The following is a 17881-nucleotide window of genomic DNA, read 5'->3' as shown; positions in this document are numbered from 1 at the left end:
CTACCTTTGAACCGAAACACTGGCTCTTGAGCCTGCCAGCCTTCAGACTGGAACTAAACCAACGGCTCTTTTGGTTCTCGGGACTTCAGATGCAGGTTGGAACTATACCATTGGCTCTCTTGGATTTCCAGCTTGCTGACTCACTCTGCAGATCTTGGGACTTGTCAGGCTCCATAATCTTGTAAGCCAATTCCTTATAATAATAAATCTGTTTCTCTGTATATCTACATCCTATTGGTTCTGTTTCTGTGGAGAACCCTAATACAGGTGTCAGTTCTTTCCAAATTTATCATTTCAAAGTGATCCCAATAAAAACACTATTTGGAGGAGATATGATTCTAAACATATCTATCATATCTATATATGTTTATATATGTTCTAAAGTTAATCTGAAAGGATAAACAAGTAATAGTTAAGAAATTTTCTGAAGAGAAGAGAGATCTGTGTGTGGCTTTTGAGAGGGGGAGATAGACTAGTTTTAGGAACGATGAAAACATTGTAAATAATTAAAACAATGTGGTTACAAGGATAGCCAGACTCTTAACACAGATTCAGGTATGTAAAAATACTTAAAAATAAGTTGCATTATATTAGATGGCAAAAAGGAAGAATTATTCTGTAAATAGTGCTGGATAAATTGGCAGGGAAATCTAGTGTTAGGGCCTCATTTTTTAAAAAACCATGTAACAAAATTAATCCCAAGTGGATTTTTTTTTTTAGTTAAATACAAAGAAAATATAAGCCATAAAAATATATGACAATATTTATCAAATTGGGAGCTTAAAATTTCTAAGCTTAAAAGCAATGGAGGAAATGGCAAATAAGATCATATTCAAATACATAAAAATTTATGTATGTATATATACTAGTCAATTCTCCGTTATTCTAATGATTCTTTATATTACACTTCCCTGTTTAAATCATGTGTTACTTTGTCTTCTGACCGGATCCCAACTAATACAACTGGTAATTCTCATTGCCTTGACATGTGTTTTGTCTGATATTAACATAACCATGGCAGTTTCTTATTGTTAGTGTTTGCATTGTATTATTTTATCTATCACTTTACATGTAGCCTATCCATGTCTTTATATCTAAAGTACATCTTTTCTAGGTAGCAAATGATCTTCATAAAATAATTGAGCTATTAATTGGAATATTTAATGAACTTACATTTAATGTAATTATTAACTGGTTGAATTTATACAATTATTTTGCTATTTTTAAATTTATCATCCTAGTTTTGTTTCCCCCTTTCCTGCCTTACTTTGGGTCAGTATCTTTTTATTACTGCATTTTAATTCATCTATGTTTCCATGGGTTAAAATATGCATTGATTGAATGAATATTATGTCATTGCACTATACTGTAAGACTCTTAGAACAGGATACTTCCATTTATCCCTGTCCTTTATGATATTATTGAACATTTTAATGATAAACTCCACACTATATTGCTTTTTGCTTTAACCAGTTGATTACTTTTTTATATGTTTAAGATAAAAAATTTTATATTTGCTAGAAATTTACCATTTATGGCAAACTTCATTATTTTGAATAGATCAAAATTTCTGGCTGGTTTCATTTCCCAAGAGCCTGAAGAATTTATCTTTTCTCATAGTATGGGTCTGCTGGTTTCAGGCTGTCTGATATTTATCTAAAGTTGTCTTTATTTTGCTGTTATTTTTAAAGGGATATTTTGCTGAATATCGTATTCTAGGTTGCATTTCCTTGTTTTCTTTCCATACTTTAAAGATGTTACACCACTATCTTCTGCTCTCCATTGTTACTGATGAGAAGCCAGCAGTTATTCGTATCACTAACGCTGTGTGTAATGTATCTTTTGTCTCTGGATCCTTTCAAGATTAAAAAGAATTTTTTTGGCTTTTCAGCAATTTGGCTAGGATATGACCAGGTGTAGGTTTCTTTATTAGGGTTTGCTGAACTTCCTGAAACTATAGTTTATGTATTTCTTCAAATTTGGAAAAATTTTGGCCATTATCTCTTTGAATATTTTTGTGCTCCCCACCCCACCCTTCTCCTTCTCCTTTAGGATCTGTAATTACACTTATGGTTGACTGCTTTGTGTGGTCACTGATGCACTGTTTTTTGTTTTGTCTTTCCCCCCCTCAGTAACTTTCCCTCTTTGTGCATCAGTTTGGATAGTCTGTATTTCTCTGCCTTCAAGTTTACTGATCCTTTCTTACTGTCTCCCATCTTCTATTAAGTCCACACAATGAATTTTTATTTTAAATATTATATTTTCCAATCCTGGAATTTCCATTTGGTTATTTTTTATAGTTTTAATTTTTCTGTATATAATTTCCATTTCTTCTCTCATTATGTCCATCTTTTCCTTTAAACTTCTCAACATATTTATAAGAGCTTTTAAAGTTGGTATCTACTAAGTCAAACATTTGTTTCCATGGGTTGCTTTTTCCCCTGGTTAAGGGTCACATTTTCTTGCTTAGCATATATAAAACATGTCTGCTTTATAGTGGTTGTTGTGGATATTACGTTTCAGAAATAGGATTTTTGTTGTTTTCCTTTAAAGAGTACTGAATTTTGTTTTGGCAGGTAGTCACTATACTGGTAGATCCGCTTGTTCCAACTGAGGATTAATTTTAGGTTTTATTAGGGTCTAGAGTCACCCTTACTCCAGAGTAGTCTTATTCCTAAGGCATGTCTTTAATTCTTGGGTTGTTCAGTGAGGCCTTTACGCTCTGGCTGATTTGAACTCCGATGTCTCCCAGCCCCGTGTGACCTTAAGTGGCTGTTTTCTCATCTCATTTCTTCCATCTTCTGTTTTCTGTTTGGGCTTCACTTCCCTCTGCTGAAAGTGCTTACAGGCAGCAAGCCAGAGTGAATGTAGAGGTCACCACATGAGTGTCCTTTCTCTCAAGGACAAAAGCCTTGAAGTGTCTGTTGTGCAATGTTGTAGTTTATGATGGAACAATACCAGTTAGTCACGACTGGACTCAAAACTCTTGATTGAGGTTTTGATTTCAGCAATTAAATTTTCTTAGAAATTCTGCCTCATAAGTGTATCTGTGTAACTCCTATTGTTTAAAAAAAACTCGTAATTTCATAGTTTGTTTCATACATAGCTCTTAGGCATTCTGTCTTCGGTTCCAACAACTGCATTCTTTGGGGTCTAAATTTATTAGTTGATTCTCACTAATAGTGGCAGGCCTTATCTGGATTTGGTAGTCTTTGTTTAAGAAGTCAAGCTTGATTGCAATCAGGCATCTCTCTCTTTTTGTACATATGTGTCTCAGGATGCTTCAGGACCTCCTTCAGGATTTTAGCTTAGAGGAAGGGGTCTCAGATTCAGGCTCTCCACCTCGTTGTTGTTTCAAGGCTGAATATACTCAGATATGGTCAGTACAGAATTCTGACCTCAGGGAAATCCTATCCCTGCACAAAGCCTGCAGGCTCCCTGTCATTCTAGTTTCAAGCTCCTGTGAACTTTGTTGCTCTGGCCTGAGGTCCTCACCTATGTTCCTGATTATTTCCAGCAAGTCCAATTCAGGCTCCAAGCTACCTTAGTCTACCTGGTTATTTGGGGCTCGGCTCTTGGATTTTAAAAATTTCATTTTTACTTTTTTTTTGAAGGGAGAAATCCCTGGGAACCTGAAATGCTTCAGTGTATGCGTGATTGTGCAGGGGCGGGGGGTGTCTAGCTATTGTGGAGGAGAAGTTAACCTCTAAGTTTCTAAAACCTCAAGTATCAGGGAGCAAAAACACATGTATTAACATTATAATCAGAAAAATAACGAAAAAGGACAACAGGTATCTGTATCTGAATTACTAATGTACAATTCATGTGGTAATTAATCACTATGAGAAATTGAGTTATTAGTATAATCTATTCATCATTTTTGTGTTGCTTAATTTATTTCTCAAGTTCAAATACTAGTTAAAGGATACTTTCCATAGACTGAATCTTTGTAAATTTTAGAAAATTATATTTAAGTTGACAAATGAAGGCTGACATTTGGCCATGCTTTAATAGGCTGAACACCAAGCAAATCCTATTCCTTTATTTGTTCATTTTGCAGTAAGTCTTGACATCACCTTCTCCTCTTTCTTAAATTTGCTTACTTAGCAGGGCACAATGCAGTTTTGATGTGCAATCTGATTTCAAAAGAATCTTTGAGACAGCTAATCTTCTGTACACTCACTGTAATTAAATGTTACAGCACAAATGGTACATAAGATACTCACCTTCTTGAGAACCTCTGAGCACCAAAGAGCAATGAAATAAAAAAGTATAGATTTTCAGAGTGGTTTTTGTAGATTTTTCAGCTTGAACTTTTAACTCTTATAGCACCTAGAGCTTACAAGGAATAAAGCATTATATACCATAGATTACAAATATCTTTATTAGTTGTCTTTCTTTCTGTCCTAAACTCTCATTTTATCACAGTTTAAAATCTGCTAGAAGACAAATCTGCTTACCTTCAAGCTACTTGCTTCATCCTTGAAAATACGCAATAGAAAATGCCATACTTAATTAGGCTAATAATCAAGTCCAGTTCTTGGTCTCTTTGGTAAATGTCACCAAAATATGTCTTGTAGGAGAGTATGTCTGCTATCTTTAACTTTAAAATCCAATAACTGATATTCACTGACGTTCCTTTTTCAATTAATCTCTTCCTCATCTCTACCACCCAAGCTTAAACATGTGGTAGTTCCGTAAGTTCACAATCACCATTATACATTTATTTTTCTTAAAACTATCTCTATCTGCCTCAAGAAGAAGTAAGCTAACTGGATTTGGTGAATAATCCATCCAGCACATGCCTTCATGATTTACTCCCACTTTTCCCAGACTGAGGTCCTAAGTTTTAAAAATGTGCTTTTCTTGAAAAAGTAAACAAAGACATGGTAAAAATACTCAAACAGCTCAATAACAGCTCATTAAATATATGAACTTATGGCCCCCTTTATTAAATATACCCATGGCTCCATCTTCAAAGGGCCTCTGAACAAAACAGCAGCTAGGCTGTGGACTACCAGGCAGGAGAAATCTGACCAAAGAGAAAAAGACCTAGCAATACTGATAGTCAAAGCCCCTCATATGAAATTGCCCAGCCAGAAGGGCAATGAGTGGAAGCCATTGGCCAAAAGCTCACTCCATGCACACAGAGCTTCTAGTTTGTTTTAAAATATGAACATATAACAAAAGATTACCAGATATTTGAGAAAAACCTCTAATATGAGACACCTAAAACACAAACAGAAAAATGGGATGAGGCAATGAAGGGAGAAGAAAACTTCAAAGAAACTGAAATTAAATAATCAGAGACAATTAAAAGCTGCTGAATATACAAAACAAGAACAGGAGACAATAAAAAGGTAAATTCAGAGAAAAAAAATTTTCTTCCTATATATACATACCTATGATACAGGTTAATTTACAAATTAGGTACAGTAACTAATAATAAAATAGAACACTTGTAACAACATACTGTAATAATAGTTATGTGAATGTGGTCTCTCTCTCAAAATATCTTCTTGTATAAATCAAATGCCTTTTCTATCTTAACGGAGCATTTACTACACTCTGTGGCTGTAACTTTTGCAGTTTGAGGTGTGACAGTATAACTAGCATGAATTTCTTTTTCTTTCTTCACAATTTCAGAAATAGAAGATTCGTTCTTACCGTAGGTATTAGCAACCTCAGCATACTGTTTTCTTTTCCTTATTAAGTTGAAAACTTTTATCTTCTCACTTAAAGGAAGCACTTTACAGCTTCTCTTTAATACATCCAAATTACCAGCATCACTACTATTGCACTTTGGGTCCATTATTAAGTAAAATAAGGGTCACTTGAATGTAAACACTGTGATACCATGACAGTCCATCTGATAACCAAGACGGCTACTAAGTGACTACCGGATGGGATACACTGGGCAAAGGGATGATTCACAACCCAGGAAGGACACAGTGGGATTTCATCATGTTACTCAGAATGGTGAGCAATTTAAAACTTATGGATTTTTTATTTCTGGAATTTTCCATTTAATATTTTTGGACCCAGGTTGACCACGAGTAACTGAAACCACGGAAAGTGAAGCCATGGATAAAGGGGGACTACTGAAATGTATTTTGAAAATTGGTAAATTTCTAGGAGTTTTCTTAGTAAGATGATACCTACAAAATACCAACATTAGTGAAACGGGCTGCTGTAGTGTTGGTTTAATTATTTTAAACCATTTAAACAGTTAGTCTGTAAAGGAAAATTGATATTCCATTCACATGTAAACTTTCTGAAAGTTTTCCAGTACCAATGATAATATTTTATCAATATAATGTATGAATTCCTATTATACACTTTGAGAGGCTTTATGGCTCTATGATGTATTTACTTACAGAAGTGTTGATGAGATTAATTTCTTGGCATGTATTGCTATAGCAAAGGGCACAAAATCAATGGAGGTTTGGTAATCAACAAAGATTTTCAAAGTTTAAACGTGACATTTTTCAGAAAGACGTTAGTCCACAGATATACAGAAAAGCAAAGTACTAAATTTCTTGATTCAAGAGCAAGTATATTTATTTTATGATAACATAAGAATGTAAGACAGGTCACTTTACAGTTATATTTTATAATAAGAACAATAAACTGGAACTTAAATGAAATTCATAATAAGAAATGATTCTGAGAATTACCATAAACCTTTCATCATAAAGTTTTCTGTAAAGAGTATGATACTAAAATTTCATGTATAGCTTCATCTTTCCAAGGAGTAGTTTGTAGAAGGAAATACTGAGAATAGCATACATGTATTTAGTACATTACTATTTTCAAAGCACTTAAAAATTTTAAAATTGATGTAAACAACAGTCCACTGAGATATTTTTACCTCCCATTTTATAGATGATAAAGTTCAAGAGTGATAATATGTGGAGAATCACCATAATTTACTACTCTTTTCATTTTAATTGATCAGAATATTTTATTTATTTGCATGTTAATATTATGCTGCAGTCTTATAAGCAGATGAGTATCCATTCACTTTGATAAGCAATAAAGAATAAAGGTTGCATATGTAGTATTCCTTGGGAGAATGGCAGAATTATAAAGAATCTTAATGAGCTAATTCAGTTTTTAATATCTATTTATAGGACTGTTCTAAATAGCAATTTTTCCATATATGCAAGATAATTTAGTTTATAATCAAAGATAAAAGTAAGTTACATTTTTTCCATTATTTTAGATAGCAAATAATATTGAGAACATTCAGTGTAAGGTAAAATAGAGCTGGGGCACGTTAAGTGAGAAGGTAGATATTTTCATTTAGTTAATCAACTGAATCAACCTGCAAAGCAGGTGAAATTATACTATACGAAATCCTAAAACTGATGAATCACATATTTCTATATCAATGTAATAAATAATATCAGATAAAGAATGTAAAAAGTCTAAAAATGCATTGTCAATGCTAACAACATATTCTTGGAAATAACATTACTTTTATAAATAGGCTGATACAGAACTATCAATTTCACATTTAATAACTTAACCAAAACAAAGTCAGTATTTCCTATTTTCATATGTAAAAGCAAGATAACAGTTGGAGTGTGTGCAATTTATATTTAGTACATCTTAGAAGATAAATGAACCTATCTTCCACATACAGTATAATTTAAATTCATTTTTCTATTTTTGCATAGTAACTTTTTATAAACTACATTTTTTTAATTGAACAGATTTCCATTAAATCCTATCAAGTTATTTTCTCGAGGAGAAAATCTAATTTTGCTGTTTTTCAATAGAAAGTTTATCTTTTCTCTTTTAAGACATTTTGAAATAATGAATTATATTTAAAGTATTCATGATTACTGGCTGTTTGGCATTACTTTTACATGTGGTCCTTTCGCAAGAAACAAATATTAACTTCTACCTAATATATACTTCAGTCTGCTAAACCATTTTATATTAATCTTTTATAATACTCATTTTGACATTACAGACACATATAACAATATGTGATAAGTTACAGAGCCTCAAGATATTATTTTTACTACTGTTATTAACATGTACCATCTGCTATCAGGAGCTGCACCGTGTTTAAAACAATAATGACAATAACAGTGACTACTGCTATGAAAACTACCATTGTTTCTACCATTAATGTATGACTTTTTTTGAGAAAAAAAATCTACATTATAAATTACTGTGCACATAAAATAATATCAGACATTCTGTTGACTTTGGTAAATTAACAAAAACTTAAAAAAAACTTTATATGATTCAAACAATATATGTTAATTAAACAATTTTAAAAGTTAAAAGTACAGTGTAAACCATCATATTGTATAGTAGCTTAATTTCTATTTGTGTTTCAAAATTGTTTCAATGTAATTAAAAGCCTGGAGATCTATTAACAATTCTAAGGGCCCTAAGATAAATCTCAAGGAATATTCATTTTTTGATAATAAGTTCAGTCTAAAACCAAAAATATGTTGCTGTTCATTTTTAAGTGATCTAGATTCCAGGAGTCATACATTATTTTGAAATGAGACAAATTTCTAATAAAATTTTTTAAAAATTAAAATACATTCTTACATAGTCACTGGAAGAATCCGAAGGGAATGAAAAAGTGCAGAGAGTTCAGTAAATCAAGGCAAAAGCTCAACATGATAACACGTAACATTAGTAATTAGTAAGAAGATGCATGATAACATGTAACATTAGTAATTAGTAAGAAGATGCATCTTATATTCAAAAATTCAGTTAAAGAAAAAATTATAATTAGCATTTCACCTTTTCCTTCATTTACACAAGTTCTGATCTCAGACCTGCTTCCTCCCTCTGAAGTTTTTGCTTCTTGCACTTTCAAGTAGATAATAATCCTTTAAACTTTGCTTTAGAAGTACCTAATTAAAAAAATATATGTAATACATAAAAGTAACATTTTTTAGGATGAAATTCGGAGGTAACAGCATTAATCATTATAATAATGACAGGAAACAGTAAGGTACATGATAAAAACACGCAACAGAAAGTATAAGAATCAAAAACTTAATTATTAACTGTTTCCTTTAATTTAAAAGTTCAGTGTTTTGTTTAGTAACTTGTCTAATCCTCAGTCTTACAAAGTTCTAGAATCTAAGTAGTCATTTTTATCTATGGTTCTATATACTACTACACAGAATCAATAATGTCAATGTGACACTATTACAGGCTGGTTGGAAACACTATCTATATGAACATATAAATGGTATAGTCCTACTATTTTTTTAAATGTTTAGTTTAACTTCTTATAATAAAGGCAATATAAAGTTCCTCAAAATAGAGATTAGGAAGACCTGACTTTTTCTGTTAGCTCAATCACAACAGTTACCACCTTAGATAAGTAAATAAGCCTACTTACCACTAAACATTTTAGACCAGCAACTCCCTAAATGGGTTCCATAAAATATTAGGCTTCAAAGCTACTTTGCAAAATACCAAATACTGCTGTTTTCTTTTAGAGAGACAAATCAATAGTGGCATATTAAGATCTGTAAGTCCTAAGGAACCTATTTAACCATATCTATTATGATATTTCTCATACTTATTTCTAAACAGCTTTTGGTCTTTTAACTAATATACATTGACATCCTATGCATATGTACCACTTTGGTAATGCCACTATAGACAAATATAAATGTTTTAATCTTGAGAAAAATATCAAAAAAAATAGGTATTTGCAAGCATGTAAATGAATGAAAGCTTCACTGCAGAGACCTAATCAGAACCCACAACCAACCAAAATTTTATAGCTATAGTTGACTTTTAAAAGAAAGAAGAAAAACAAAAGAAGAAAAAAGGAAAAACAAATCTCTCATTTTGGAGGTCAGCAACAAGTCTGAGATACTTCTTTGGGTTGATACAAACTGAACAAATCTCCCGTATCTTCCTCAACTATTTCATTCCATGGTGATGGTGCAGTAAATAATAACTAAGATGGTTTTGTCATCACACAGAATGAGGCTCAAATTGCTCAAATCCTGGTTTGCAACTTACTAGCAAGTTATCTTGGGTAAATGACTCACCAAGTCTCTATTTTCTCTGCTGTTAAATGGGATATCTATCTGTAAGGATTAAATGAGATACTACATGTAGAAGAACACCTAGTATAGTGCCAGGCACCCAAAATAACTCTAAAAAAATTTAGTTGCTATTATTGTAGCAGATGTTTGGAATCATGATCCTAAAAAATAGTTACAAATATCCCTTAGATGCTAGTGATCCTAGATTATAAAAATGCAATCTGGATTCATTATATTGTATCTGCTCAGATACAAAACTACAGGTTAAACAGAAAATTTTTCAATCACAACATTCATGAGAATTTCAGTCAGATGAGTATTTATTCCAGTTCATTTTTAGATCACAACTTAATAGTGGCAAACTAATGCTTTGTTATAATAACTATTCTTAAACTGAATTATATGGTCTAAAATGAAATCATTAAAAGACTAATTCTTAACTTGAATTAGTGACCTAAACATTAAAAATAAATTATAATTCTATTTCTTTCAGCTATTACCTAAATGTTGTAAGAGAAAAATAAATTATGACCCTTCTTTTACTGTTACTGAACAAATTTAGACAAACCGAGGTGCTAACATACTTATCTGCTATGAAGTTCCTTCTTCAGACAGGATTTGAAAGTGGGATACTTCTGAACTGTTTTATAACCCTGTGGAACAGAGGATTAAAAGTGTGCAAATGTAAATAAAATGTTATGGGGTCACAGATATTCAATAAATAAGGCAAAAATAAAAATACATAAAATCTAAGAGAGAAATACAGTGTCAGGGGTTTATAGCATAGTTTTATATTGGGGTGGCCAAAAAGTTTGTTTGTGTTTTTCGTAACATCTTACAAGAAAAACATGAACGAACTTTTAGGCCAACCCAATATTTTAGTTTGATCTTGCTATTCTAAAATATTTGAGGAAAAAAATGATTTTCAACGCATGCCCTTTTAGGCATTTGTGCCATCACCGCAAATGTTAATAACTAACCACTAGGTGGCAGTTAAGTACATGGTATCTTTACCAAGACAGTTGGGATTTTAAGAATCCATTAAAAATCTTTAAAAACATTGTCTCAGATGAATCTTGATTTTTTTGTACATATATATATTTTTTCTTTTTAAATGTATAATGCTCAGGGGTACTGTTACCAAAGAGGGAAGATTGAATATTCTAGCTGTTAATCATAATTTTTTTTTCTTTTTCCATTTGTGGCACATCCAAATACATTAAATGTGTAAACATTTATTGATTTATGCTACATTTCATTTTTTAGAACACATTTTTGAGAAAAATCACTGAAATTTCTTGTAATTATTTTGCAGTATAAGATGTTAAAAAGAAAGAACAGTTCAACAGACAAAAAAACATTTTTTACCTCATTTTCCATATAAAAAGTACTGAATATGCAGTGACTTAAGAACCTCACGTTGCCTAGTGGAAATCTGCATCATATAAAATGAGAAATAGTGATATTTCTTTGTATACTAGCAAGTCTTAAACAGCCAGTGTGCAGACTGAATCAAAATATTTGGCAACATTTCCCCCCCACAAACTGGGATGAAGACATTAAACTAACTGAATATGAAAATAAGTTATTAAAATTCACACTGATTTTATATTTTAAAAAGCATCACCATTTATCCCTTCAAATTGTTTTTGAAAATAAGTAGGGCCTTGTGTTTTTTCTTTTCAAATATAACATTTCCTGTTTATATCCTTAAAAACTTATATAAATTATTTCTGAAACTTAGATGGACTTTTTTCTTTCAGTTTTTAAAAAGGATAGCAATAGGCTTGAAATTTATAGGTTTACCCGGAATCCTCTATGGAGTCTGTCTTTCATAATTCCAATGAATTCTTTATAGCTTAATTGATCATCTTTGTCAACATCAAAAATCTTAAAGACTGTGTTCACTAAATGTGGTGAAAATCTGAGGCCAGTGGCTACATAGACGGCACGTTTAAATTCATCTAGATAAATGACACAGAAAAGGAGTAAACCATTAACATTATTTTTATAATATGTGTTAATTACTAGCAAGGTTATAAAAGAAGATTTTTTTTCTAAACATGGGTCATGGTCTTATGTAACATATCACTTCTCATTAATCATGCCATCTTTTAGGGAACATAAAATTTTTTGCGGTTTTAATTAAAAGGGCCTACTATCAACCACAGATACTTTAGAGGTTATTAAGGCGAATAAGTTCTCATGAAACTTACAGTTCAGATGGGAGATGACACACCTGCCCAAATAATCAATACACAGGACCACACAAAAAGCAGCAACAAAGTGCTATGAGAATTTGGAAATGAGTGGTTGCTTGTGGGGTAGCGTGGAGTAGGGAAAGGAGAGAGAAGACAGCGATTAGGGAAGGCTGCTGCTTTGTATCTAAATTCAGCCCTGAAGGATAAAGGATTTCACCTTGTAGAGATGAGAGGAAATGGCAGATGATGACATGAAAGAACAAAGGTGGGGTGGGGCACAGGAGCACAAGACATGTTCAGAAAATGAGCAGCCTGGACACCCAGGAGCTGGGGAAGCTCTGCACGGGGACTTTGAGGTGAGGAACCTGTACGATCTTCAACAGGCAATTGGGGAACTGAAGAGTTTTCCATAGCAGGTGTGTCAGGGTTAATCTGTTTTAGGAAGATTATTCTGTGAGTTGTCCAGGAAACATCAGAGAGGAGAGTGGATAATGGCAGGAATACCACTGCGGTGGCTACAGCAATAGCTCTTTTTAAGAGGTGATAACCTGAATTAAGGTACTAGAAGTGGCAACAGAAAAAAAAAAAAAAAAAGAGACAGATCTATTCCTAGCACCTGCAAGAGTGATTTTTTTCATTTCGTTTCATTCAGTTCCACAAAGTAAAAGAGCAACTTTCCATTCTGAACCAGCTAAGCAGATACTGACTTTTTTTCTTTTTAAGGTTGATTGGTAGGTTTACCGTGGCAGTAAAACATTGGCCTGCTAAGACATTGGCCTGCTAAGGCAGGACTCCCAAAGGTTTTGGTTTTAAAACACTAAAATGTGTTAAGAAGATGCCTTATTTGAATATCTAGACCAGTCAAAGGGTGAAATATGAAAAATTTTCAGTTTTTAGGTTTCTTTTCCTCAACGAGTAAGTGAATGAAGCTATGTGAGGGATTCACTATCTGTGTTTTGGGGAAAGAGAATTATTAGCACTTAGAGGCTCCGGTTTGCCTTCTCCCTAGAATTTGGTAATAAAATAACAAGACTGTCCTCTGAGATTGAACTGGGGGATTAGCACTTATTAGATTATGGCAGACACGGGTAAAATCACCATAAAGACATAACCAGAAAGTCCTCATATGGCAAGAATATTTAAAAACAATATGGCCATGAGGGAAGAGAAGGTGGGCATAGCCACAGAATCCTGGGAAAAGGACTTGACTTGTTAGTCTACCTACAGGGAAAGAATGAGCTGGTCCTGAGGACAACAGCATTCAGAATTCTATGGCAGTTGTATTTTTTGGTAAATCAAGCAAAATTGACTGTCATTTTCATATATCATTCTTAAAACTTGGCTAATGTAAGTCCATAGCTAAGAGGTGGCTCTGTTGACAAAATTCAGGTTTCTGAGCCAGCAGAGAGTGTGGGTAAAATCAGTAATACAAAAAATAATATGAATATCACCCTGTGATGATGTTTGCGGCATGGCCAGCTAGCTCTTCTATAGGGAGACACATATCCCTCAAGGTTACCAAGCAGCCATGAGGTTTCTTCCTCTTTAAACCTTTACAAACGTCATTAGCTTTTCCCATAATATGCAGTGAAGGGCAATCATAAATTTAATACAAAAATGTAGCATGTTTTCCTAAACTTAGCTTAGGGGAAACAAATTTCCTGTTGAAGTATACACCAAACTTTCAGGCAAATTGATGACTAATATGATATATCTAGTTAATTTGTTGTCAAAGTCACTAGAAACAATGTAGGAATATGGTTTGCTTTTAGTTTTTGAAAGTTTGTTACTTACCTTGCCCTATAGAGCGACTTGCAAAATTATACATATTCAAGGCTATTGCAAAGTCTTCTAGGTTGTTCAAAAACTGGAAAAATGACCTGAATTCATCAAATGTAATGCCCTATATTGGGAAAATATAGGTAAATATATTTAGCATTGTCAAATTGATTTAAATAAATATCTATACTTACTAGAAATAAGTAGATTGAGCATCAGCGATATATCTTGTAAGTATATATTTCCAGGGTACCTTCTGAAACCTTCTTTCTCCAAATGAAATGTAAAATTCACTCAAATTTTTTCCACTGGGTAATGTTGCTATTATTAGCAATGACAGGTGAAAATATTTTTAAAACACTGTCATATCAGCACGAAGTTAAAGAAAAATGCTACAATAAACATAAATCTAAAAGTTTCCATTTTGAAAATTCTTACTTCAGGCCTGAATTTTTTTTTTTTTTGCGGTATGCGGGCCTCTCACTGTTGTGGCCTCTCCCGTTGCGGAGCACAGGCTCCGGATGCGCAGGCTCAGCGGCCATGGCTCACGGGCCCAGCCGCTCCGCGTCATATGGGATCCTCCCGGACCGGGGCACGAACCCGTATCCCCTGCATCGGCAGGCGGACTCTCAACCACTGCGCCACCAGGGAGGCCCAGGCCTGAATTTTTTAAACTTTAAAAGTAAGTATGATCATTAAGAAAAAAGAAGAAAAAAAAACCCCTCTAAAAACAGTTTCTCCTGTACATGTATTTCTCCTTAAATATATTTCAGCATTAGGTCATTCATGTCTTTATAATGACAATGCAAAATAAATATGTCTAATAAGCCAACAGTCATGTATTTTTACTTGTTCCTGCCACGGTAAGGCTGCCAGAACAACAGGAGGAAGTACAATGACTGTAGCCGAGCTCTGGGAGGCCCAACACAGGGCTTGGGGTAGGATCATGGAAAGGACTCTGGAATTTCATTTACATAAATTGAAATTATTGCCACTGCTATAACTTCAATTAAACAGGAAAGTTACTTGAAATAAGCACAATGTATCTCTGATAATACGAATTTGGATACAAAGGGCTGCATTTACTTGATGTGTTCTCCTCAGCAAGATGAACAAAATTGAGAGACAAAGTAAACAGAGAACAAGCAGAGGGCTGAGAGCTTAGGCTTCACAAATTCTGACCTTACTACTGGGGGTAGCAGGGGAAGGGAAGCTAACAAGGTGGCACTGGAAAGCTGGGCAAAGAACCAGAGAGTTTATTTTCATTTAAGCCAACTACTGATTAAGTGATTTATTATTAAAATAATATTATCAATTTGTTATTGAAATAATAATACCAAATTTTAATATACATTAGTTCCACTTCAATTATAACCCCTCTTTACTTTCAAGGAGAATCATCACTGTCATTTCTCTTCACTTTTTCTTTTTCTCTTTCCTTACATTCATTTATGGCCATTCCAACTCTGGATTCTGCTTTGTGATCTGATCCCCCCTGCCATGTTTTCCTGACAGGACTGTTTGACTCAATTAGGGAGACTGAGCCAGAAGGGGTTTGTCTTGATGTGAAGAGCTTGTTGCCAGGGAAACTGGCCACTGCTCTGGTTCTGTATCAGTTTGTGCTGGATCAGCTGTCCCAGCAACAATCTCTGTGTCAGGGTGACAGGTTAATGCTGGTAAAAGTGAAAAACAAGAGGATGGGGTATTTTAAAACAAAGTGTAAACAAAAATGTCAATACTTTTAGGGAGCTTAAAATTAAAAGCAAATCAAAGAATGACAGAATACAGTGTTCTCCATCTGAACCTTTGGATTTTTCAAAATGGGGATCTCATGTTTGGAAAGACAGGGCAAATTCAAAACCATACAATAATTGTTTTGTACAGATTAAACTCTTTGTGTTTGTAAATATGGAATTGTAAATTGAAAAACAGGGCATTCATTTTGATGGCGATTATTTAAAGCAATCCATTCTTAACAGAAGTGAGGGACAGACAGTCTGGGGAAGTGGCAGAGAGACAGGGGTATGGCCATTTCTTCTCCCTCCCCATTCTTATTCCCAGAATCACTTCTGTAATGAACCACTGGGACTTGAATGGAGTGTGTCCTAATCGTTAGAAGTAGAGTAAAAAGAAGTAGCTTACATTTTAACAAAAATAAAGTGATGATAATATCTGAAGCCTTTAAAGTATCAAAACTACATATATACTGAGAGTCCAGAAATAACCCCAGATATCTGTGGTCAACTGATTTTCAGTAAGGGTGCCTTGTTCTCAAATTGTCATGATATGTGATTTGACCTGTCTGGTGATTCCCTGAAGGACCAGCACAGAGGCTGACTTTTGTTTCACCCTTTTCCCCTTGCACTAGAATGGCTTTACTGGTGACAGTGACATCTATTAAAACACTTAAAGACATACACACTCTATGCCAGCCTGGAGCAAGGGACGACAGAGGAGACAAGTGGCAGACAGAATCCAAAAGCCTGGGAAGGAGAAGGCTGAAGAGAATGGTTACTGGGAGAATAGGGGCTCACAGGGCTATTGCATATACTTGGGAAATTGGATATGCCCAGGAACTGACACATGCTTTAACAGACCTGAGAGGACCCTAGGTTACCACCTCTGGCAGATATGTGAGCTCTGTGAAAGCAGGAGGTGAAGGTAAATAAAGGGGCTTAGGTAGCCTGGCTTAGTGTTGAAGGAATGCTCCAGCTCACAGCTTAACTGCAAAGACTGGGACAGTACTATATTTTTTTCTTCTTGGCTTCAGGCATTTAAGGAAATCTCTGTCAGTTCTCTGGCTAACCCCTAAGATAAAGGAACAGAGTCTTAAGTGACTGCACACGACAAGGAATACAGTCTTTTCTGTTTGTTTAGTGACTTATCCAAGCTATTTTGCAAATGGACAACTGTAGGGGAGAATGTGATTTCCAGAGTTACCATATAATATTCAAAATGACTAGTTTTTAGCAAAAAAATACAGTGCATACAAAGAATCAGGAAAATATGGCCCATTCACAGGAAGAAAAAAAAAAAAAGAAACAACAGAAGCCATCCCTAAAGAAGCCAAGACATTGGACCAAAGAAAAAATGATTTTAAATTAATTGTTGTAAATATGCTTAAAGAGCTAAAGGAAACCATGGACAAAGAACTAAAGGGAATCAGGAAAACCATGTATGAACAAAATGAGAATATCAATAAAGAGACAGAAAGTGTAAAAGGAACCAAATAAAAATTCTGGAGCTTAAAAGTACAATAGCTGAAATGAAAGCTGACTAGAGAAGTTCAACAATAGATTTGGGCAGACAGAAGAAAGAATCTATGAAATTAAAGAGAGGACAATTGAAATTATTCAGTCTGAGGCACAGAAAGAAACAAGAATGAAGAAAAGTGAACAGAGCCTAAGGGACCTGGGGACACTATCAAGTTCATATATACATTATGGGACTTCCAGAAGGAAAAGAGAGAAAGGAGTTGAAAGAATATTTAAAGAAATAATGGTTGAAAACACCAAATTTGAGGAAAGACGGGAGTCTACACATCTGAAAAGCTCAATGAAGTCCAAGTACGACAAACTCAAAAATGCCCACACCAAGACACATATTCAAAGTGTCAAAAGCCAAAGCCAAAGATACTTGAAAGCAGCAGAGGAGAAGCAGCTCTTCACATAGAAGGGATCCCCAATAAGATTAGCAGCTGATTTCTCATCAGAACTCACAGAGGCAAGAAGTAAGTGGGATACTTCAAGTGCTGAAAGAAAAAACCTGTCAACCAAGAATTTTGTATGTGGCAAAAGTATCCTTCAAAAATGAAGAAATTAAGACATTCTCAGATAAACAAAAGCTAAGGGAATT

General features: G+C 34.0%; 1 protein-coding gene across 3 annotated transcripts in view; it reads right to left on the bottom strand.

Annotated features, from left to right (window-relative positions):
- Positions 1-6563: 6563 nt before the first annotated feature.
- The window catches only part of MICU3 (mitochondrial calcium uptake family member 3), a 93530-nt gene continuing 82212 nt past the window's right edge, over positions 6564-17881 (bottom strand). For 2 of the 3 annotated variants that reach the window (XM_081220779.1, XM_081220780.1), the window contains 4 exons: positions 14042-14150; positions 11853-12010; positions 10631-10699; positions 6564-8888 (listed from right to left, as the gene is read on the bottom strand). In XM_081220779.1, coding sequence (XP_081076905.1) covers positions 10631-10699; positions 11853-12010; positions 14042-14150 — 336 coding nt within the window. In that variant the 3' untranslated portion in view covers positions 6564-8888. Of the gene's footprint in view, positions 8889-10630; positions 10700-11414; positions 11482-11852; positions 12011-14041; positions 14151-17881 lie in introns of those variants that run through there. The other variant, XM_081220778.1, reaches the window with a different exon arrangement.

Source organism: Mesoplodon bidens (assembly GCF_964165515.1).
Source record: "Mesoplodon bidens genome assembly, chromosome: 20".
In the NCBI taxonomy this organism is placed as follows: domain Eukaryota; kingdom Metazoa; phylum Chordata; class Mammalia; order Artiodactyla; family Ziphiidae; genus Mesoplodon; species Mesoplodon bidens.
This window is presented reverse-complemented; position numbering and strand designations above follow the sequence as displayed.